The 25,958-nt window shown below is 41.1% G+C and overlaps 1 protein-coding gene across 3 annotated transcripts in view; it reads right to left on the bottom strand.

Annotated features, from left to right (window-relative positions):
• Positions 1–1,869: 1,869 nt before the first annotated feature.
• tom1l2a (target of myb1 like 2 membrane trafficking protein a) overlaps positions 1,870–25,958 on the bottom strand; it is a 67,463-nt gene continuing 43,374 nt past the window's right edge. The window contains exons 12-16 of one of the 3 annotated variants that reach the window (XM_072915835.1): positions 24,427–24,502; positions 17,968–18,042; positions 14,203–14,262; positions 9,405–9,441; positions 1,870–2,590 (exon numbers count right to left, since the gene is read on the bottom strand). In XM_072915835.1, the coding sequence (XP_072771936.1) occupies positions 2,451–2,590; positions 9,405–9,441; positions 14,203–14,262; positions 17,968–18,042; positions 24,427–24,502 (388 nt within the window). In that variant the 3' untranslated portion in view covers positions 1,870–2,450. The remainder of the gene's footprint in view (positions 2,591–9,404; positions 9,442–14,202; positions 14,263–17,967; positions 18,043–24,426; positions 24,503–25,958) is intronic. The other 2 variants (XM_061974331.1, XM_061974332.1) reach the window with 2 other exon arrangements.

The following is a 25,958-nucleotide window of genomic DNA, read 5'->3' as shown; positions in this document are numbered from 1 at the left end:
TTAAGTGTACTTTTTGAAAGATAGCCCTAAATATTGTTGGGAATGACGAAAAGTTTGTTTGGAATACTTGTAGCTGTTAAATGTAACTCTTTTAAACACATCTGAGGGTACTCCATGGGCATATTATGTCTCCTTTTATTTAGAATTCCTTTGGTTATAGGTTTTGCGGAAATACTCGGCTTATTTATGCATTGCTTATAATTTGATGACTTCAGTCTCTAGTCCAGGGGTCTGCAACCCGCGGCTCCGGAGCCGCATGCGGCTCTTTGATCACTCTGATGCGGCTCAGCTGCTTGCTTGCCGACCCCCCCGAATTTTCCGGGAGACTTCCGAATTACAGTGCCTCTCCCGAAAATCTCCCGGGGTAACCATTCTCCGATTTTCACCAGGACAACAATAGTGAGGGCGTGCCGTGATAGCACTGCCTTTAATGTCCTTTACAGCCTGTCGTCGCGTCAGCTTTTGTTACCATACTATTTGCGTGCCGGCCCGGTCACATGTTGTGTGGGGTTTCTGCCTACACACGTAAGTGACTGCAAGGCATACTTGGTCAAGAACCATACAGGTTACACTGAGGGTGGCGATTTAAACAACTTTAACACTCTTACTAATATGCGCCACAATGTGAACCCACGCCAAACAAGAATGACGAACAAATTTTGGGAGAACACCCGCACCGTAACACAACATAAACACAACAGAACAAATACCCAGAATCCCATGCATCCCTAACTTTTCCAGGCTACATAGGGACGGCGTGGCGCAGTGGAAGAATGGCCGTGCGCGACCCGAGGGTCCCTGGTTCAATCCCCACCTAGTGCCAACCTCGTCATGTCCGTTGTGTCCTGAGCAAGACACTTCACCCTTGCTCCTGATGGGTGCTGGTTAGCGCCTTGCATGGCAGCTCCCTCCATCAGTGTGTGAATGGGTAAATGTGGAAGTAGTGTCAAAGCGCTTTGAGTACCTTGAAGGTAGAAAAGCGCTATACAAGTACAACCCATTTATCATTTATTTATTTACATTATACACCCCCGCTAACACCCAACCCCGCCCACCTCAACCGACACACAGAGGGGGGTTTGATGTGTGGGGGGGCCGGTTTGATGGTAGCGGGGGTGTATAATGTAGCCCGGAAGAGTTAGGGATGCATGGGATTCTGGGTATTTGTCCTGTTGTGTTTATGTTGTGTTACGGTGCGGATGTTCTCCCAAAATGTGTTTGTCATACTTGTTTGGTGTGGGTTCACTGCAAAAAGTGAAATCTAAGTAAGGTGAAATATCTCAAATAAGGGTGATATTTGCTTATTTTCTGTCTGATCAAATAATTCTTCTCACTAAGCAGATTTTATGTTAGAGTGTTTTACTTGTTTTAAGGGTTTTGGTCCTAAATGATCTCAGTAAGTATGATGTATAATGTATAATGTAGCCCGGAAGAGTTAGGGATGCATGGGATTCTGGGTATTTGTTCTGTTGTGTTTATGTTGTGTTACGGTGCGGATGTTCTCCCAAAATGTGTTTGTCATTCTTGTTTGGTGTGGGTTCACAGTGTGGCGCATATTAGTAAAAGTGTTAAAGTTGTTTATATTGCCACCCTCGCTGTTGAGCAAGTATGCCTTGCAGTCACTTACGAGTGCAGGCAGAGGCCACATACTACATGTAACCGGGCTGGCACGCTGTTAGTACAGGCTGTAGAGGGCGCTAATGGCAGTGCCATCACGGCACGCCCTTATTAGTGTTGATTAGGTGAAAATCAGTAGACTTTCGAAAGGAATAGTAGCCCTGAATTACGGGAATCTCCCGGAAAAATCGTGAAGGTTGGCAAGTACGACGCTGTCAAGCGCAATTCATATAACTAACATTACATTTTCTGAGACCCCTGGTTTATACATAGCACAAAGCAACAAAAAAAAACTTTGTATGCAGTGTTATTTCATTTTAAATTTCAAAAGAGTTTTGTGGCTCCCATTGTTTTCTTTAATTTGTGAAACGGGTCAAAATGGCTCTTTGAGTGGTAAAGGTTGCCGACCCCTGCTCTAGTCAAACTCCAAGCTTATTTCAGTATTAAAAGCATTGCAATACTTTGAATATAATACTAGAAATACTTGAAGGGGGGAAATAATGAAAATGCATGACCATAAGCACAACACCTGTGCATAGTACCAATAAACCATTAAAACGATTAATGCGTACATTAGTAATTAGCCCAGGATGGTGTCAGCGATGCTGCATTTTACATCAACCATCGATCCTTTGGTGGCGCACTAGGCTGTATGAGATGTAAAGCGTCACTACATCCCACATGAACAGATAAATACATCCACGAATGGTATTACCTTACGACCTGTGGACCTCTGTTTAGTTGATGAAATACAACCGTTTTTAGGAGGAATCATTCAGGTTGAGGACCTTCAGAAGACCCCTCCTAAGAGAGTGATTGAGACGCTCAAGAGACTACAAGGCAAAGAGGGCATCTTCTGTCCGTTCCGCCCTCTTCTGAGATCCCACGGGGGCGTGGGCAGGATGAGCGGGACTAGCCCCGGGAGGTGGTGAGTCTCCCGCCTTTGCTCGCTCTTCGAGGAACTTGTCGAACTCTGAAATAAAAACAAGTAAGTATGTGACAGTGACAACTCATGCATGGATTGTTTGAAGGCAGAAAATTAGTATACCGTATTTTCTGGACTATAGGGCGCACTGGATTATAAGGCGCACCGCCGATGAGTGTTGTCAATTCAGGTCTTTTTTCATATATAAGGCGCACCAGATTATAAGGCGCATTAAAGGGTTCATATTATGATATGTTTCTAAATGTAAAAGACTTCACTGCAAAAACTGAAATCTAAGTAAGATGAAATATCTTTGTGGAGAGGCGGGGCCGGCGGTCCGACACCGGGGCCCGGTCCAAGATGGCGGCGAGGGGGCGTGGCCTGCGGACTCGCGTCCAAATGGACTACAGGTGCGTGGGTCGGGCAACTTGGGAACAATCAGTTAATCTGTCGGTGTATAAAAGGGTGACAGCCGAGAGAGACAGGAGGAGAGGTGGAGAGCAAGAGGCAAGACGCGGAGCACAGTACACCACGCAAAACGACGGCGACGTGCTGCTGAAAAGCAGACGGCGAACGACGGCGACGTGCTGCTGAAAAGCAGACGGCGGACGGGAGGAAACCATCCTCTGCTACCACGCGAACGACGGCGACGTGCTGCTGAAAAGTAGACGGCGAACGACGGCGACGTGCTGCTGAAAAGCAGACGGCGGACGGGAGGAAACCATCCTCTGCTACCACGCGAACGACGGCGACGTGCTGCTGAAAAGTAGACGGCGAACGACGGCGACGCGCTGCTGAAAAGCAGACGGCGGACGGGAGGAAACCATCCTCTGCTACCACGCGAACGACGGCGACGTGCTGCTGAAAAGTAGACGGCGAACGACGGCGACGTGCTGCTGAAAAGCAGACGGCGGACGGGAGGAAACCATCCTCTGCTACCACGCGAACGACGGCGACGTGCTGCTGAAAAGTAGACGGCGAACGACGGCGACGCGCTGCTGAAAAGCAGACGGCGGACGGGAGGAAACCATCCTCTGCTACCACGCGAACGACGGCGACGTGCTGCTGAAAAGTAGACGGCGAACGACGGCGACGTGCTGCTGAAAAGCAGACGGCGGACGGGAGGAAACCATCCTCTGCTTTCACGCGAACGACGGCGACGTGCTGCTGAAAAGTAGACGGCGAACGACGGCGACGCGCTGCTGAAAAGCAGACGGCGGACGGGAGGAAACCATCCTCTGCTACCACGCGAACGACGGCGACGTGCTGCTGAAAAGCAGACGGCGGACGGGAGGAAACCATCCTCTGCTACCACGCGAACGACGGCGACGTGCTGCTGAAAAGTAGACGGCGAACGACGGCGACGCGCTGCTGAAAAGCAGACGGCGGACGGGAGGAAACCATCCTCTGCTACCACGCGAACGACGGCGACGTGCTGCTGAAAAGCAGACGGCGGACGGGAGGAAACCATCCTCTGCTACCACGCGAACGACGGCGACGTGCTGCTGAAAAGTAGACGGCGAACGACGGCGACGCGCTGCTGAAAAGCAGACGGCGGACGGGAGGAAACCATCCTCTGCTACCACACGAACGACGGCTACGTGCTGCTGAAAAGTAGACGGCGAACGACGGCGACGTGCTGCTGAAAAGTAGACGGCGAACGACGGCGACGTGCTGCTGAAAAGCAGACGGCGGACGGGAGGAAACCATCCTCTGCTACCACGCGAACGACGGCGACGTGCTGCTGAAAAGTAGACGGCGAACGACGGCGACGCGCTGCTGAAAAGCAGACGGCGGACGGGAGGAAACCATCCTCTGCTACCACACGAACGACGGCTACGTGCTGCTGAAAAGTAGACGGCGAACGACGGCGACGTGCTGCTGAAAAGTAGACGGCGAACGACGGCGACGCGCTGCTGAAAAGCAGACGGCGGACGGGAGGAAACCATCCTCTGCTACCACACGAACGACGGCTACGTGCTGCTGAAAAGTAGACGGCGAACGACGGCGACGTGCTGCTGAAAAGTAGACGGCGAACGACGGCGACGTGCTGCTGAAAAGCAGACGGCGGACGGGAGGAAACCATCCTCTGCTACCACGCGAACGACGGCGACGTGCTGCTGAAAAGTAGACGGCGAACGACGGCAACGTGCTGCTGAAAAGCAGACGGCGGACGGGAGGAAACCATCCTCTGCTACCACGCGAACGACGGCGACGTGCTGCTGAAAAGCAGACGGCGGACGGGAGGAAACCATCCTCTGCTGCCACGCGAACGACGGCGACGTGCTGCTGAAAAGTAGACGGCGAACGACGGCGACGTGCTGCTGAAAAGCAGACGGCGGACGGGAGGAAACCATCCTCTGCTACCACGCGAACGACGGCGACATGCTGCTGAAAAGCAGACGGCGAACGACGGCGACGTGCTGCTGAAAAGCAGACGGCGGACGGGAGGAAACCATCCTCTGCTACCACGCGAACGACGGCGACGTGCTGCTGAAAAGTAGACGGCGAACGACGGCGACGTGCTGCTGAAAAGCAGACGGCGGACGGGAGGAAACCATCCTCTGCTACCACACGAACGACGGCTACGTGCTGCTGAAAAGTAGACGGCGAACGACGGCGACGTGCTGCTGAAAAGCAGACGGCGGACGGGAGGAAACCATCCTCTGCTACCACGCGAACGGCGGCGACGTGCTGCTGAAAAGTAGACGGCGAACGACGGCGACGTGCTGCTGAAAAGCAGACGGCAGACGGAAGGAAACCATTCGTGTGCTCACGTAAGAAAAGGCAGCGGCTGAAAATCACGCCAAAGACTCTGTTCCTGAAAAAATAAAGAAGTCTAAACCATCTCATGACAATGTCTTCCCTGGAATGGTCCTGAGAACTCACCCGGAAGCAAGGGTCTTCCACAATCTTAAATAAGGGTGATATTTGCTTATTTTCTGTCTGATAAAATAATTCTTCTCACTAAGCAGATTTTATGTTAGAGTGTTTTACTTGTTTTAAGGGTTTTGGTCCTAAATGATCTCAGTAAGATATTACAGCTTGTTGCTGAGATGTTATGACCTATATTGAGTAAAACATGCTTGAAACTAGAATATCAAGTGTTGCAAAGCTGTGTCATCAACACTCACAAGTATAAAACTACTTTTTTAATGTAATCATTTCTTATTTCAAGCCTGAAAAAAAAATTAATGACTTTGACACAATTGTGTCTCATAATTAAAACAGATGACAGCCAAATGGACGTTGCTGTGTTATTTTCAATGAAACAATAGAAAATACGCACTCATATAGTAGTACAGTTGGCACAGTACAGTAAACTGACAGTTAATATTTAAACATTTAACATTTCTAACAATTTTGAACAGAAATAGTTCATGCACATTCAGATAAATTCTTCAAAATGACAATTAAAATTTTTTTGGCTGGGGTTCCGGGCTGTATACATGCGCACTAATTGACTGAAAAGCACGCACTTGGCGCGATGATGTCATGTTGTCGATGGAAAAATGCATTTTTAGACAATATGATTTGCCTGAGCGGTTGCCTTGTTGCCTTTCCATTAAGAACAATAAATTAGTTTTTAGTATAAGTAAATGTAATGCTGAGCGCATATCATTATGTCAAGATAATGGCACTAGTATTTACTTAATTCAAGAATATTTTTCAACATAATGAGAAAAAAGTTCTCATATTTTTTTTTTTCTACCAAGAAAAGTGCACTTGTTTTTAGTGAGAATATACCTATTTGAAGGTATTTTTGGGTTCATTGAGGTTAGCTAATTTTACTTGTTTTGGAAAGTCTTGACAAGGCAAATTTTCTTGTTCTATTGGCAGATAATTTTGCTTAGTTCAAATAAAATACCCCTCATTTTTGTATTTTTTTCCCCTTGTTTCTGAACACTGACTTTTTGCAGTGTTCCTTGTGGTCTAGATTGATTGATTGAAACTTTTATTAGTAGATTGCACAGTACAGTACATATTCCGTACAATTGACCACTAAATGGTAACACCCCAATAAGTTTTTCAACGTTAATCAATTCACGGTAGATAACATGTAATGGTGGTTCTTTGGTCAAAATGTTGCATAGATGATGTTTTACAGATCATTTTCAAGTCGCTTTCTGACAGTGGCTTCCTGATGCACCGTTTTGTGGGCGGTTTTATTTACGTAGCTCACCTTCGACAGCGTCTTCTCCCCGTCATCTTTGTTGTAGCGGTGTAGCGTGCAAGGACGGGGGTGGAAGAAGTTTCAAAAGATGGAGCTAACTGTTTTAACGACATTCAGACTTTACTTCAATCAATAACGGAGCAGCGTCTCCTCATCCGCGGCTCACTAGTGCAACAACAACAATGCCGGAAATGTGTCCCGTGGAAAAAACGTCCGACCGGAACGCTCTAATAACTAAAGTTCCTTGGGTGAATAATGTAAACTCACTACACCGGTATGTTTTAGTGCTTAGTGTCATCTATGTTGCTGCTTCTTGATCTTAGCGCTGCTTTCGATACCGTCGATCATAATATTTTATTAGAGTGTATCAAAACACGTATTGGTATGTCAGACTTAGCTTTGTCGTGGTTTAACTCTTATCTTACTGACAGGATGCAGTGCGTCTCCCATAATAATGTGACCTCGGACTATGTTAAGGTAACGTGCGGAGTTCCTCAGGGTTCGGTTCTTGGCCCTGCACTTTTTAGTATTTACATGCTGCCGCTAGGCGACATCATACGCAAATACGGTGTTAGCTTTCATTGTTATGCTGATGACAGCCAACTCTACATGCCCCTAAAGCTGACCAACACGCCGGATTGTAGTCAGCTGGAGGCGTGTCTTAATGAAATTAAACAATGGATGTCCGCTAACTTCTTGCAACTCAACGCCAAGAAAACGGAAATGCTGATTATCGGTCCTGCTAAACACCGACATTTATTTAATAATACCACCTTAACATTTGACAACCAAACAATTACACAAGGCGACTCAGTAAAAAATCTGGGTATTATCTTCGACCCAACTCTCTCCTTTGAGTCACACATTAAGAGTGTTACTAAAACGGCCTTCTTTCATCTCCGTAATATCGCTAAAATCCGTTCTATTTTATCCACTAGCGACGCTGAGATCATTATTCATGCGTTCGTTACGTCTCGTCTCGACTACTGTAACGTATTATTTTCGGGTCTCCCTATGTCTAGCATTAAAAGACTACAATTGGTACAAAATGCGGCTGCTAGACTTTTGACAAGAACAAGAAAGTTTGATCATATTACGCCTATACTGTATATATACATACATATATACCCATATATATACCTATACTGGCTCACCTGCACTGGCTTCCTGTGCACTTAAGATGTGACTTTAAGGTTTTACTACTTACGTATAAAATACTACACGGTCTAGCTCCGTCCTATCTTGTCGATTGTATTGTACCATATGTCCCGGCAAGAAATCTGCGTTCAAAGAACTCCGGCTTATTAGTGATTCCCAGAGCCCAAAAAAAGTCTGCGGGCTATAGAGCGTTATCTATTAGGGCTCCAGTACTATGGAATGCCCTCCCGGTAACAGTTAGAGATGCTACCTCAGTAGAATCATTTAAGTCCCATCTTAAAACTCATTTGTATACTCTAGCCTTTAAATAGACCCCCTTTTTAGACCAGTTGATCTGCCGTTTCTTTTCTTTTCTCCTCTGCTCCCCTCTTTCCTGTGGAGGTCCGGTGGCCATGGATGAAGTGCTGGCTGTCCAGAGTCGGGACCCGGGGTGGACCGCTCGCCTGTGCATCGGTTGGGAACATCTCTGCGCTGCTGACCGTCTCCGCTCGGGATGGTCTCCTGCTGGCCCCACTATGGACTGGACTCTGACTATTATGTTAGATCCACTATGGACTGGACTCTGACTATTATGTTAGATCCACTATGGACTGGACTCTCACAATATTATGTCAGACCCACTCGACATCCATTGCATTCGGTCTCCCCTAGAGGGGGGGGTTACCCACATATGCGGTCCTCTCCAAGGTTTCTCATAGTCATTCACATCGATGTCCCACTGGGGTGAGTTTTTCCTTGCCCTAATGTGGGCTTTGTACCGAGGATGTCGTTGTGGCTTGTGCAGCCCTTTGAGACACTTGTGATTTAGGGCTATATAAATAAACATTGATTGATTGATTGATTGATTGATTGCTTTCATAGCGAGATATAAGTTAGAACTTTACGACTTTATATTAGAAATGGCAACAGCAGAGGGTGAATGTCACATAACAAGAAGATATCGACTACTTAATCGTCACGGACTACAGTGGCGGACGTGCGCAAATGTTCAGGACTTATGCAGATCCCAAATACACATCAGCAGGTACCAGAAGGTAAGAAAAGTTGTTTTTGCATATTATCGTGAAACAAAACGCCAGATAATATGTCTGCAAATGGGTGCCATTGTGCAGTCCTTATACACACACTATAGTAATACTTGTATCTCTGACTACGGTAGGCGTAATGGGCCGACAATCCATCGAGCGGTGTGGCTTCAAAGTCGTACTAAAATAGTTTGACACATTTTTGAGCGCCGTGTGTAATGTTCTTTATTTTAAATGGAACATTTAAAGTTTTGGTGTTGTTTACTGGCGTCAAATTGCAGTCTACACGCATTTTTTTATGTGTGACTGCCATTTACTGGTCACACTTATCATTACACCATGTACCAAATAAAATTGCTTCGAGGTCGGGAAGCACAACCAGAATTATTCCGTACGTTAGGCGCACCGGGTTATAAGGCACACTGTCGATTTTTGAGGAAATGAAAAGATTTTAAGTGCGCCTTATAGTCCGAAAAATACGGTAATCCAAATTGACTTCACGTACCTTCACTGGTTACACCTTCATCTGCAGCATCACCTTTCTTGAAACGGAAAAAAAGTGATTATTGAGAGCTGTGTTGAAAAACAAATTGTGTTTTCCGCTCATTCATTCTGACCTATTCGTACCATGTTTTTATCATACTGGTCACAAGATACTGTTATAATAGGGCAACTGCAATGTGTTATACAAGACAGTGTAGTCTGCAATCATTACTATCAAAGAAGACATTTTACCGCCTCTTCCATTAAAAGAAAAATAGTATAGAGCCGTAAAATGTAACACAGCTTATAGACTTTTAAATATTTTCATCTTTTTTATTTTTTTACTTTACAGAAAAAGCAATCTGTACATGTGATATTGAACTTGTTTTCCTTTTCTCTTCATGGTGAACTTACCCAAGTCTTGCACACTTGAGAAGCTGAACTGAACACACAGGCTTTCAGTTGTTTTTTTGTTTTTTTTACTTGGCCTTCCTTGGGCCTTAGGACTCAAGCCTGTGCGCTTTCACTGCCTCACAGACAGTCAGAAATTATAATACTCTGTTAAAAAATGCAAACTTTTCTCAGCCTGAGGTTGAAAAAAGGCAGAAGACCCCAAGTAATGTTTTTTACTAATAGAAGGCAACAAAAAAATGTGTCATATTAATAGAATAGATCGTGATATACATATACTACGCAGCCCCTAAAGGGACATGGGGGAAAAAAATGTTTATATAATTTTTTTTTTTTTTAGACATGTATCTCGTGCGCACGAGAAACTTTTTATAAAATTATAAAAATAAAAATAAAAAATGTATTTATTTTATTTATTTTTTTAGACATGTATCTCGTGCGCACGAGAAACTTTTTATAAAATTATAAAAATAAAAATAAAATTTTTTTTTATTTTATTTATTTTTTTAGACATGTATCTCGTGCGCACGAGAAACATTTTATAAAATTATAAAAATGAAAATAAAAAATGTATTTATTTTATTATTATTTTTAGACATGTATCTCGTGCGCACGAGAAACTTTTTATAAAATTATAAAAATAAAAATAAATTTTTTTTTTTTTTTTTTTAGACATGTATCTCGTGCGCACGAGAAACTTTTTATAAAATTATAAAAATAAAAATAAAAAATGTATTTATTTATTTTTTTTTTAGACATGTATCTCGTGCGCACGAGAAACTTTTTATAAAATTATAAAAATAAAAATAAAAAATGTATTTATTTTATTTATTTTTTTAGACATGTATCTCGTGCGCACGAGAAACTTTTTATAAAATTATAAAAATAAAAATAAAAAATGTATTTATTTTATTTATTTTTTTAGACATGTATCTCGTGCGCACGAGAAACTTTTTATAAAATTATAAAAAATAAAAATAAAAAATGTATTTATTTTATTTATTTTTTTAGACATGTATCTCGTGCGCACGAGAGACGTTTTATAAAATTATAAAAATAAAAATAAAAAATTTATTTATTTTATTTATTTTTTTAGACATGTATCTCGTGCGCACGAGAAACTTTTTATAAAATTATAAAAATAAAAATAAAAAATGTATTTATTTTATTTATTTTTTTAGACATGTATCTCGTGCGCACGAGAAACTTTATAAAATTATAAAAATAAAAATAAAAAATGTATTTATTTTATTTATTTTTTTAGACATGTATCTCGTGCGCACGAGAAACTTTTTATAAAATTATAAAAATAAAAATAAAAAATGTATTTATTTTATTTATTTTTTTAGACATGTATCTCGTGCGCACGAGAAACTTTTTATAAAATTATAAAAATAAAAATAAAAAATGTATTTATTTTATTTATTTTTTTAGATATGTATCTCGTGCGCACGAGAAACTTTTTATAAAATTATAAAAATAAAAATAAAAAATGTATTTATTTTATTTTTTTTTTTAGACATGTATCTCGTGCGCACGAGAGACGTTTTATAAAATTATAAAAATAAAAATAAAAAATGTATTTATTTTATTTATTTTTTTAGACATGTATCTCGTGCGCACGAGAAACTTTTTATAAAATTATAAAAATAAAAATAAAAAATGTATTTATTTTATTTATTTTTTTAGACATGTATCTCGTGCGCACGAGAAACTTTATAAAATTATAAAAATAAAAATAAAAAATGTATTTATTTTATTTATTTTTTTAGACATTATCTCGTGCGCACGAGAAACTTTTTATAAAATTATAAAAATAAAAATAAAAAATGTATTTATTTTATTTATTTTTTTAGACATGTATCTCGTGCGCACGAGAAACTTTTTATAAAATTATAAAAATAAAAATAAAAAATGTATTTATTTTATTTATTTTTTTAGACATGTATCTCGTGCGCACGAGAAACTTTTTATAAAATTATAAAAAATAAAAATAAAAAATGTATTTATTTTATTTATTTTTTTAGACATGTATCTCGTGCGCACGAGAGACGTTTTATAAAATTATAAAAATAAAAATAAAAAATTTATTTATTTTATTTATTTTTTTAGACATGTATCTCGTGCGCACGAGAAACTTTTTATAAAATTATAAAAATAAAAATAAAAAATGTATTTATTTTATTTATTTTTTTAGACATGTATCTCGTGCGCACGAGAAACTTTATAAAATTATAAAAATAAAAATAAAAAATGTATTTATTTTATTTATTTTTTTAGACATGTATCTCGTGCGCACGAGAAACTTTTTATAAAATTATAAAAATAAAAATAAAAAATGTATTTATTTTATTTATTTTTTTAGACATGTATCTCGTGCGCACGAGAAACTTTTTATAAAATTATAAAAATAAAAATAAAAAATGTATTTATTTTATTTATTTTTTTAGATATGTATCTCGTGCGCACGAGAAACTTTTTATAAAATTATAAAAATAAAAATAAAAAATGTATTTATTTTATTTTTTTTTTTAGACATGTATCTCGTGCGCACGAGAGACGTTTTATAAAATTATAAAAATAAAAATAAAAAATGTATTTATTTTATTTATTTTTTTAGACATGTATCTCGTGCGCACGAGAAACTTTTTATAAAATTATAAAAATAAAAATAAAAAATGTATTTATTTTATTTATTTTTTTAGACATGTATCTCGTGCGCACGAGAAACTTTATAAAATTATAAAAATAAAAATAAAAAATGTATTTATTTTATTTATTTTTTTAGACATTATCTCGTGCGCACGAGAAACTTTTTATAAAATTATAAAAATAAAAATAAAAAATGTATTTATTTTATTTATTTTTTTAGACATGTATCTCGTGCGCACGAGAAACTTTTTATAAAATTATAAAAATAAAAATAAAAAATGTATTTATTTTATTTATTTTTTTAGACATGTATCTCGTGCGCACGAGAAACTTTTTATAAAATTATAAAAATAAAAATAAAAAACGTATTTATTTTATTTATTTTTTTAGACATGTATCTCGTGCGCACGAGAAACTTTTTATAAAATTATAAAATAAAAACAAAACATTTATTTATTTTATTTATTTATTTTAGAGATACATGTCTAAAAAAAAATAATAATAATAATAATTATTATAAATGTTTTTTTTTTTTTTTTAATAATTTTATAAAAAGTTTCTCGTGCGCACATGATACATGTCTAAAAAAATAAATAATAATAATAATAATAATTATAAATGTTTTTATTTTTTTTAAATAATTTTATAAAAAGTTTCTCGTGCGCACATGATACATGTCTAAAAAAAAAATAATAATAATAATTATAAATGTTTTTATTTTTTTTAAATAATTTTATAAAAAGTTTCTCGTGCGCACATGATACATGTCTAAAAAAAAAAAATAATAATAATAATTATTATAAATGTTTTTATTTTTTTTTAAAATAATTTTATAAAAAGTTTCTCGTGCGCACATGATACCGGTACATGTCTAAAAAAAAAAAAAAAAAAATTTTTTTTTTTTTTCACCCATGTCCCTTTAGGGGCTCTGTAATATACTGTATTACCAATAATGCATATTATTTTAAAGTACAATTACTTTCTGTATAAATAAAAAATAAATGACAGAATATTATGTGCATCATTTATAAAATATTATTATAAACATGCAATAATAAAAAAGTCTCCTCTACTTTAAAATGCATGACACTGTGCAGTTGAGTGAAAGAACAACCCTGGGCTACTATTTGAAAATATACAGTATGGATGTATGATGTAGCTTCATCATACAGTAGCACCAGAAAAATAGCAATAAACCCACTTAACAATACATCTATTTTAAATAAGCACATGGCCTTTTGATAAGCCCACTGACATAAATCCACCGTGCATAAAGCTCAGGTGAGCCTTTTTGACCCTTTTTGAATGTAAATGAGAGAATATGCACTCTGCACTCACACTTCAGTAGGTACTTCTAAAATGCCACCTAATGAGAGCCAGGGTATATATAATATATATATATATATACTATTTTTCTACATAAGGATAAAAAATTAAAAATACATCACAGTATGACACAGTCTACATTCAACTACAAGAATTACATAAACTGATATTTTTATAACATCTCTCATTAGGCTGTATGAGTGTACCTAATGTAGTGTCCCGTGAGTCAAGCCTCACGTTCATCTGTGATTCAGTCATTGGTGGAAATAAAGTGGGATGAGTGAGAATAAAAAGGTTGGTTGTAACGTTAGATGAAAGCAATGTTCTGTTAGGTGCATGAATGGATGATTGAAAAAAAATAGTGAGGGAGGAAAAAAAAAAAAGCAAACACACAAAAAAAAAGATTAAAATTAAGGTAAATCAAGTCTCACCACGTCAGCACAGAGCCACTCCTCTATGTCATCCATGACAGAGGACTGCGATACAGGGATCTACGGAGCAAAGCCATGGACAAACCGGGGAGCCCAGCCCACAAAAGCCACACACAACACAAACACAACCACATCATCACACAATGATAACAAATAATCACCACACACACACACGCATGAAGAAATAAAAAGAAGAGGAATCATAGCAAAAAACAAATAAATCATAGAACACCAAAAAACAAAAATCCATCCCAGGAAGAGGAGTTGTCATGTGTGTTTTGTCATTAGCTCTGTTGTGCTGACAAGACATATACACATACCCGTTAATGGTAATTATTCCACATGATTAGGGAATTAGTATCACTTCAACCTAATTAAGAGATAGATTGGATGAGGAAAGCGGTGATAAGACACACAAACACAAGATAGTGATTGTGAAGTGACACCAAAGTTAGATCATATTACGCCTATACTGTATATATACAGGTAAAAGCCAGTAAATTAGAATATTTTGAAAAACTTGATTTATTTCAGTAATTGCATTCAAAAGGTGTAACTTGTACATTATATTTATTCATTGCACACAGACTGATGCATTCAAATGTTTATTTCATTTAATTTTGATGATTTGAAGTGGCAACAAATGAAAATCCAAAATTCCGTGTGTCACAAAATTAGAATATTACTTAAGGCTAATACAAAAAAGGGATTTTTAGAAATGTTGGCCAACTGAAAAGTATGAAAATGAAAAATATGAGCATGTACAATACTCAATACTTGGTTGGAGCTCCTTTTGCCTCAATTACTGCGTTAATGCGGCGTGGCATGGAGTCGATGAGTTTCTGGCACTGCTCAGGTGTTATGAGAGCCCAGGTTGCTCTGATAGTGGCCTTCAACTCTTCTGCGTTTTTGGGTCTGGCATTCTGCATCTTCCTTTTCACAATACCCCACAGATTTTCTATGGGGCTAAGGTCAGGGGAGTTGGCGGGCCAATTTAGAACAGAAATACCATGGTCCGTAAACCAGGCACGGGTAGATTTTGCGCTGTGTGCAGGCGCCAAGTCCTGTTGGAACTTGAAATCTCCATCTCCATAGAGCAGGTCAGCAGCAGGAAGCATGAAGTGCTCTAAAACTTGCTGGTAGACGGCTGCGTTGACCCTGGATCTCAGGAAACAGAGTGGACCGACACCAGCAGATGACATGGCACCCCAAACCATCACCCAACCATGCAAATTTTGCATTTCCTTTGGAAATCGAGGTCCCAGAGTCTGGAGGAAGACAGGAGAGGCACAGGATCCACGTTGCCTGAAGTCTAGTGTAAAGTTTCCACCATCAGTGATGGTTTGGGGTGCCATGTCATCTGCTGGTTTACGGACCATGGTATTTCTGTTCTAAATTGGCCCGCCAACTCCCCTGACCTTAGCCCCATAGAAAATCTGTGGGGTATTGTGAAAAGTAAGATGCAGAATGCCAGACCCAAAAACGCAGAAGAGTTGAAGGCCACTATCAGAGCAACCTGGGCTCTCATAACACCTGAGCAGTGCCAGAAACTCATCGACTCCATGCCACGCCGCATTAACGCAGTAATTGAGGCAAAAGGAGTTCCAACCAAGTATTGAGTATTGTACATGCTCATATTTTTCATTTTCATACTTTTCAGTTGGCCAACATTTCTAAAAATCCCTTTTTTGTATTAGCCTTAAGTAATATTCTAATTTTGTGACACACGGAATTTTGGATTTTCATTTGTTGCCACTTCAAATCATCAAAATTAAATGAAATAAACATTTGAATGCATCAGTCTGTGTGCAATGAATAAATATAATGTACAAGTTACACCTTTTGAATGCAATTACTGAAATAAATCAAGTTTTTCAAAATATTCTAATTTACTGGCTTTTACCTGTATACACATACCCGTTAATGGTAATTATTCCACATGATTAGGGAATTAGTATCACTTCAACCTAATTAAGAGATAGATTGGATGAGGAAAGCAGTGATAAGACACACAAACACAAGATAGTGATTGTGAAGTGACACCAAAGTTAGATCATATTACGCCTATACTGTATATATATACATACATATATATACCTATACTGGCTCACCTGCACTGGCTTCCTGTGCAACTTTAAGGTTCTACTACTTACGTATAAAATACTACACGGTCTAGCTCCATCCTATCTTGCTGATTGTACCGAGGATGTCGTTGTGGCTTGTGCAGCCCTTTGAGACACTTGTCATTTAGGGCTATATAAATAAACATTGATTGATTGATTGATTGTATTGTGCCATATGTCCCGGCAAGAAATCTGCGTTCAAAGAACTCCGGCTTATTAGTGATTCCCAGAGCCCAAAAAAAGTCTGCGGGCTATAGAGCGTTTTCTATTGGGGCTCCAGTACTATGGAATGCCCTCCTGGTAACAGTTAGAGATGCTACCTCAGTAGAAGCATTTAAGTCCCATCTTAAAAGTCATTTGTATACTCTAGCCTTTAAATAGACCCCCTTTTAGACCAGTTGATCTGCCGTTTCTTTTCTGCTCTGCCCACCTCTCCTTCGTGGAGGGGGGGGCACAGGTTTGGTGGCCACGGATGCTGGCCCCACTATGGACTGGACTCTCACTATTATGTTAGATCCACTATGGACTGGGCTCTCACACTATTATGTTAGATCCACTATGGACTGGACTCTCACACTATTATGTTAGATCCACTATGGACTGGACTCTCACTATTATGTTAGATCCACTATGGACTGGGCTCTCACACTATTATGGTAGATCCACTATGGACTGGACTCTCACACTATTATGTTAGATCCACTATGGACTGGACTCTCACACTATTATGTTAGATCCACTATAGACTGGACTCTCACACTATTATGTTAGATCCACTATGGACTGGACTCTCACACTATTATGTTAGACCCACTATGGACTGGACTCTCACTATTATGTTAGATCCACTATGGACTGGACTCTCACACTATTATGTTAGATCCACTATGGACTGGATTCTCACTATTATGTTAGATCCACTATGGACTGGACTCTCACTATTATGTTAGATCCACTATGGACTGGACTCTCACACTATTATGTTAGATCCACTATGGACTAGACTCTCACTATTATGTTAGATCCACTATGGACTGGGCTCTCACACTATTATGGTAGATCCACTATGGACTGGACTCTCACACTATTATGTTAGATCCACTATGGACTGGACTCTCACACTATTATGTTAGATCCACTATGGACTGGACTCTCACTATTATGCTAGATCCACTATGGACTGGACTCTCACACTATTGTGTTAGATCCACTATGGACTGGACTCTCACTATTATGTTTGATCCACTATGGACTGGACTCTCACTATTATGCTAGATCCACTATGGACTGGACTCTCACTATTATGCTAGATCCACTATGGACTGGACTCTCACTTTGAAAATGTGGCACCAGAACAATTTAGTTGAATAGTTTTAGTGTCCTAATGAAACAAAATGGATCTAGGAAGATGATGAAATCAAGTGAAGGGTTGAGTAATGGCCATTTGCTCCCTAAGGGAAAGGGGAGACTAAGGTGTAAGGTGTCAGTACCAACATCTATACTAGACATGAAGTTGGGAGAGGGAAGACTAGTTTCGGGGCTGGAAATGAACAGCTGTGGATTATAGATGAGGCCAAATGAAACAGGTGGTAATGTCGGGGGTGGGATTAGGAGGAGGACACACTAATGATGGAGTCCTCACCATTCCTTGGGTAATAAGCCAGCTGTCTATGGGCAGCTCCTGATCTGCTGGGTTATCATCCCCTTTTACCCTCAGCTGAATCAACAACAGAAATACACCTTAACTCAAAGAGAAGACGCAGGTACAGAACAGGCAAGAGGCCAAGGCTAATACGCAAGTAGAGACTCTTGAAGGAGGAAAGGAACAAGAGGTTCACTTTGTCAAGATGGAAAAAGAAAAAAAAAGAGGGTGCGAACAAATGCATCTTTATGATGTATATGGTACCTGACATTGCAAATAAAAGAAAACTGTGTATGTCTGAACGTGTATTTGGAGGCACATACAATATATTGCTAAAAGTATTTGGCCACCTGCCTTGACTCACATATGAACTTGAAGTGCCATCCCATTCCTAACCCATAGGGTTCAATGTGACTTTTTGCAGGTATTACAGCTTCAACTCTGCTGGGAAGGCTGTCCACAAGGTGTGAGTTTAAAGGAATTTTCCACCATTCTTCCAAAAGCGCATTGGTGAGGTCACACACTGATGTTGGTGGCATACTTGCCAACCTTGAGACCTCCGATTTCGGGAGGTGGGGGGTGGGGGGCGTGGTCGGGGTGGGGCGGGGAGGAGTATATTTACAGCTAGAATTCACCAAGTCAAGTATTTCATATATATATATATATATATATATATATATTAGAGATGCGCGGATAGGCAATTATTTCATCCGCAACCGCATCAGAAAGTCGTCAACCATCCGCCATCCACCCGGTGTAACATTTGATCAGAACTGCATCCGCCCGCACCCGCCCGTTGTTATATATCTAATATAGACGATGCAAGGCATTAGTGAGGGTATAAAGCTTTTGCCTGTTAAAGAAAGGAGACTGATCCAATGCAGCACAGACATTAGCGTGCCACGCTGTCACGACCCAGACGCACACCAGTGCGCAATCATATGGGAGCCGCGCTGAGCGCACCTCCAAGCGCGTCTCGCTGCCGGCGACGGCCGGGTATGGGCCCGACGCTCCAGCGCCATCCATTTTCAGGGCTAGTTGATTCGGCAGGTGGGTTGTTACACACTCCTTAGCGGGTTCCGACTTCCATGGCCACCGTCCAGCTGCTGTCTATATCAACCAGGGTGAGCCCCACACCTTTCGTGAGCGCACTGCGCGCGGAGTGACCCCTGTTACGCGCCCCCGGCAACAGGGGTGGCGGGCAGGTAAGCTGCGCGGGCGGAGCGCGCGGAGTGACCACTGTTACGAGCCCCCGGCCACGGGGGTGGCGGGCAGGTAAGCTGCTTACCTGCTGCGCGTGACGCCGGCCGCGGCGAAGGCGGACGAGGCGGGGTGTCGGTGCGGTGGGCGCGGTGGTGACCCTGGACGTGCGTCGGGCCCTTCTCGCGGATCGCCTCAGCTACGGCTCCCGGTGGGGCCCTCTCGGGGGAAGGGGCCTCGGTCCCGGACCCCGGCGAGGCGTCCCTTCTCCGCTCCGTAAAAGTGTCCATCTCTTTTTTTTTTTTTTCTTCTGTTGTGGCATATGCTGCAGGTGCCTGCTCGTTTTTCGTATGTGGGTAACAACATTTAACTATGTATATATATTTCCGAATTGGTTTAACTGCCACCCGCCTGAATCTATTTAAAATCTAATTTTTTTTTATTTCAACCACCCGACCCGACCCGACCCGCGGATAAAATCTAATTTTTTTTTATTTCATCCGCCCGATCCGCGGATAATCCGCGGACTCCGCGGTTGTGCCCGCAAACCGCGCATCTCTAATATATATATATATATATATATATATATATGTATATATATATATATATAAATAAAAGAAATACTTGAATTTCAGTGTTCATTTATTTACACATATACACACACATAACACTCATCTACTGATTGTTGAGTTAAGGGTTGAATTGTCCATCCTTGTTCTATTCTCTGTCACTATTTTTCTAACCATGCTGAACACCCTTTCGCCGGTACCCAGAAAGGTTTCGAGTACCACCAAAAAAACTGAATCTCTGAAGACAGTATAAAAATCTGTGTTAAAAGTGTACAAATACTGTTTGTATAATAAGCATGTTATTTTTTTACAAATGAGGGTTAAGAGTTCAGTACTTAAAAAAAAAAGAAAAGAATGTGGCTTAAGTACAGTTTTTTAATTGAGCTGCTGCATTTTTTGGTTGGGTTGTTTATTTCTTTTGAGTAACTTCTATACATTTCTAAAAGGGGAAGAATGTAATAGTGATCGATGTTTGTCTGTTGCCATCTCCTGGTGAATGTTGGGTATAGCGTGCTGGGGTTACTTTTTGGTTGGCCAACGATTTACGTGGTGTTGCGCACCTGACGTCACTCAGGTCCGCATGGAGCTGGAGGGGGCGTGGCGTCCAGCTCCGCCTGGATTTCGGGAGAAAATTTGTCCCGGGAGGTGTTCGGGAGAGGCACTGAATTTCGGGAGTCTCCCGGAAAATCCGGGAGGGTTGGCAAGTATGGTTGGTGGAGAAGTCTCTCAGTCTCCGTTCTAATTCATCCCAAAGGTGTTCAGGTCAGGACTCTGTGCAGGCCAGTCAAGTTCATCCACACCAGACTCTGTCATCCATGTCCTTATGGACCTTGCTTTGTGCACTGGTGCACAGTCATGTTGGAAGAGGAAGGGGCCTGCTCCGAACTGTTCCCACAAGGTTGGGAGCATGGAATTGTCCAAAATGTTTTGGTATCCTGGAGCATTCAAAGTTCCTTTCACTGGAACTAAGGGGCCAAGCCCAACTCCTGAAAAACAACCCCACACCATAGTTCCTGCTCCACCAAATTCCCCACTCGGCACAATGAAGTCCGAAATGTACTGTTCTCCTGGCAACCTCCAAACCCAGACTGGTCCATCAGATTGCCAGATGGAAAAGCGTGATTCATCACTCCAGAGAAGGCATCTCCACTGCTCTAGAGTCCAGTGGTGACGTAATTTACACCACTGCATCCCACGCTTTGCATTGGACTTGGTGATGTATGGCTTAGATGCAGCCAACAGTCATACTTGCCAACCCTCCCGGATTTTCCGGGAGACTCCCGAAATTCAGCGCCTCTCCCGAAAACCTCCCGGGACAAATTTTCTCCCGAAAATCTCCCGAAATTCAGGCGGACCTGGAGGCCACGCCCCCTCCAGCTCCATGTGGACCCTCCAAGTCCGCATGGAGCAATGTTGTTGTAATATATTGAGTTGGAGGCAATAACCAGGTGAGGTGATGAAGTACGTCTCTTTACTGTAGACTTCAGAACAGACTCACACACTTGACGTCAGGTGCGCAACACCACGTAAATCGTTGGCCAACCAAAAAGTAGCCCCAGTACGCTATAGCCAACATTCACCAGGAGATGGCAACAGACAAACATTCATCCATCCATCCATTTTCTACCGCTTATTCCCTTTGGGGTCGCGGGGGGCGCTGGAGCCTATCTCAGCTACAATCGGGCGGAAGGCGGGGTACACCCTGGACAAGTCGCCACCTCATCACAGGGCCAGACAAACATAGATAACTCTATTACATTCCTCCCCTTTTAGAAATGTGGAAGATACTTAAAAGAAATAAACAACCCAACCAAAAAATGCAGTAGCTCAATTAAAAAACTGTACTTAAGCCACATTCTTATTTTTTTTTAGTACTGAACTCTTAACCCTCATTTGTAAACAATAACATGCTTATTATACAAACAGTATTTGTACATCTTTAACACAGATTTTTATACTGTCTTCAGAGATTCAGTTTTTTTTGGTGGTACTCGAAACCTTTCTGGGTATCTGCGGATCACTGGTGGGGTTTTTGTTGTGGGTGATCTGGGTTCTGATGATGGCAACTCAGCAGCCCTTGAACCTGGTTCAATGATGAGACTAGTTTGTGTCTGACTCACTGATGGTCCTGGTGATGGAACTGAAACAACACTGTCCAGTTGTACTGATGGCACATTTTCTGCAACTGGTGGAGACTAGATAACTGGCAGTCTCTCCATGTTTTCTCGCCATGGTAACATGTGATCCACATGCACTGTGTGCTGTGTCTGTCCCTCTTGATAGATAGATAGATTGATATATATAAGTATTTCTTATATATATTTATATACATATATATATATATATATATATATATATATATATATATATATATATATATATATATATATATATAAGAAAATACTTGACTTTCAGTGAATTCTAGCTATATATATATATATTTATTATATATATGTATATAATATATATATATTATATATATATATATATATTACTGTCATATATATATATATATATACTGTATATATATATATATATATATATATATATATATATATATATATATATATATATATATATATATATATATATATATATATATATATGAAATACTTGACTTGGTGAATTCTAGCTGTAAATATACTCCTCCCCTCTTAGCCACGCCCCCAACCACGCTCCCACCCGACCACGCCCACCCCCCACCTCCCGAAATCGGACGTCTCAAGGTTGGCAAGTATGCCAACAGTTGACTTTGGAATATTTAGGAGCGAGGAAATTTCACGACTGGATTTGTTGCACAGGTGGCATCCAATGACAGTTCCACGCTGGAAATCACTGAGAGCGGCCCATTCTTTCACAAATGTTGTCTCCGTGCCTAAGTGCTTGATTTTATACACATGTGGCCGGGCCAAGTGATTAGAATACCTAATTCTGATCATTTGGATGGGTGGCCAAATACTTTTGGCAATATAGTGTATATCAAAACATGACATGCAGCTCGCCCACATGGACATAACTATTGGGACACCTGGTCTTTAGGAAGAAAAACCAGACACTATTTTTGGGATGCATTTCTACAAGCTTTTCACATGTGTAAAGTTTCAGACTATGGCGTCATATTAGTGCCAAAAATCCGAGCGCATAAAAACTGTTATCGCGCGCTGATTCTCCACTTCGTGCGCGCGCGCGACACCCTTTTGCGCGGGCGTGGTGCCTTTTTGCGCGCGCGCGGTGCCTTTCTGTGCGCGCGTGCGGTGCCTTTTTGCGCGCGTGCGGTGCCTTTCTGTGCGCGCGTGCGGTGCCTTTCTGTGCGCGCGCGGTGCCTTTTTGCGCGCGTGCGGTGCCTTTCTGCGCGCGCGCGACGCCTTTCTGCCCGCTCTCTGTGTACTCCTGGCATCTCTCCTCGCGCTGTCATGTTTCTTTTTGGCACTTTGGGGGCGGGTATGCTTAGACGGCCCCTCCTTTCTGATTGGCTGTGAGCATTTTTCATATGACCAATCATTCTCGTTGTAGCCATCTTACCTGGGACATCTAGCCTCAATCATTACATTGATGTCAATGGTACATGTACTAATTAAATTACCATAACTTTGCTCGATTTTCGACCAATTTACAAACGGTTTGCCTTGTTACAAATCTTATTACATGTAGATATGACATAGGATGCTGTACCTGTTGAAATGACCTCTTTCGCTTTAAAAAAAAAAAAAAGACTTAATTGTGCAACATAGTTGTGTAGGGTCAGTGTTAGTCAGTTCTCTGATTATTTTAAACTGTTTCAGAATACATTATTAAAAGCTATTTTTAACATTTTAAAAACAAAATTCAAAGATTATTTCATAAATTTTATGGCTGAATCAAAAGAAATTCCATAAATTAGAAAACAAATGTTCAAGAAGAAGTGAAAATATAAAATAATGTTATCGCTTGTGGACCAGTTCTGGCTGAAAGATGTGATTATGGTGTTTGTTGTCTTATTATTTATTTGGGTCACATTTTGTATTACCCTGTATTGTGTTTATGTGGTATGAAATAACCTTCATCAGCGCGCGACATTTTTTTTATCCACTTCTTCCTCCGTAAATCTTGATACATATTGACGATGACCCGCCCTGCTATACTTCTGATTGGCTTTGAGCATTTTTCAGCATTTTTCGCCTGACCAATCAGAAAGAAGGGGCCATCTAAGCATACCCGCCCCCAAAGTGCCAAAAAGAAACATGACAGCGCGAGGAGAGATGCCAGGAGTACACAGAGAGCGCGCAGAAAGGCGTCGCGCGCGCGCAGAAAGGCACCGCGCGCGCGCAAAAAGGCACCGCGCGCGCACAGAAAGGCACCACGCGCGTGCAAAAGGGTGTCGCGCGCGCGCACGAAGTGGAGAATCAGCGCGCGATAACAGTTTTTATGCGCTCGGATTTTTGGCACTAATGTGACGCCATATCAGACTTAACTTAAGTGATTAAGAATTGTGTCCCAATATCTTTGTCCACATAATGCAATGTGTGTTCAACAAAAAATGTGAAATCTGTTCCGCAGCCAAGTGGGGATTATAGCACCATTTGTAACACACATCTTTTGAGTTTACAACAGCGCACACAGATGGTCACTGTGAACATTTCAGTATTTCAGCCCGCCTCGTGAAGGTGCATGTGTGCGAAAGTTTTCCTAACCAACAGTCGAATGCACTCACCCCTCCTGTGTTTTGCTGTCTGACGTCCAGAGCCGAGGCCAGACCGCCCAAAGCCTGAGGGTCCTCATATTTGACACTGTGCACAACAACAAACACAGATCACAATCACAGATGGAGCCGCTTCCCCTCAGTCGCTAACCAAAACAAAGCTGCTTGGTTTATAACTCAAATGACATACTGATGATTCGATGCACGGCAACAATGTACTACATGAGGAACTATGTGTTGATGAGCCAAAAATTATTATTTCCATACTAGGAACGTGTCGTGCTGTCCCAAATCGATACTGTTGTTGTGCATTCACCGGAAATGACGATCACCAAATCTTATCCGTTCTAATTTGTGAATGTTTAGTGCAACATCTGCACTGCAAAAACTGAAATCTAAGTAAGATTCAATATCTCAAATAAGGGTGATATTTGCTTATTTTCTGTCTGATAAGATAATTCTTCTCACTAAGCAGGTTTTATGTTAGAGTGCTTTACTTGTTTTAAGGCTTTTGGTCCTAAATGATCTCAGCAGTGACGTGCGGTGAGGTTGATGGCTGGTGAGGCACTGACTTCATCACAGTCAGATTTACAAACATATGAACCCTAAAGAGTATCTTATTCACCATTTGATTGGCAGCAGTTAACGGGTTATGTTTAAAAGCTCATACCAGCATTCTTCCCTGCTTGGCACTCAGCATCAAGGGTTGGAATTGGGGGTTAAATCACCAAAAATGATTCCCGGGCGCATCCACCGCTGCTACCCACTGCTCCCCTCATCCCCTAGGGCAGGGGTCGGCAACCCGCGGCTCCGGAGCCGCATGCGGCTCTTTGATCACTCTGATGCGGCTCAGCAGCTTACTTGCTGAACCCCCCAATTTTCCCTTGAGACTTCCGGATTTCAGTGGCTCTCGCAGAAAACTCCCGGGATTAATATTCACCGATTTTCACCCTTATGGCTATAATAAGGGCGTGCCGTGATGGTACAACAATTGGCGCCCTTCACAATCTGTATTAACAGCGTGCCAGCCCAACACTTGTTATACAATATACATTTTCTGCTTGCACACGTACGTGACAGCAAGGCATACTTGGTCAACAGCCACACAGGTTACACTGACGGTGACCATATAAAACAACTTTAACACTCTTACTAATAATGCGCCACACTTTGAACCAAAACCAAACAAGAATGACAAACACATTTCGGGAGAACATCTGCACCTTAACACAACATAAAGCCCTGACTCTTCCGGGCTACATTATACACCCCTGCTCCCACCAAACCCGCCCCCACCCCAACCCTGCTCCCTCACACATCAAACCCCCCCCCCCTCTCTGTGCGTCGGTTGCGGTGGGCGGGGTTTGATGGGGGGGGGGGGGTATAATGTATCCCGGAAGAGTTAGGGCTGCATGGGATTCTGGGTATTTGTCCTATTGTGTTTATGTTGTGTTACGGTGCAGATGTTCTCCCGGAATTTGTTTGTCATTCTTGTTTGGTGTGGGTTCACAGTGTGGCGCATTATTAGTAAAAGTGTTAAAGTT

The sequence above is a fragment of the Nerophis lumbriciformis genome, linkage group LG22, assembly GCF_033978685.3.
Source record: "Nerophis lumbriciformis linkage group LG22, RoL_Nlum_v2.1, whole genome shotgun sequence".
NCBI classification, from domain to species: domain Eukaryota; kingdom Metazoa; phylum Chordata; class Actinopteri; order Syngnathiformes; family Syngnathidae; genus Nerophis; species Nerophis lumbriciformis.
Note: the sequence above shows the minus strand (reverse complement) of the source record. Positions and strands in the feature narration are given on the sequence as shown.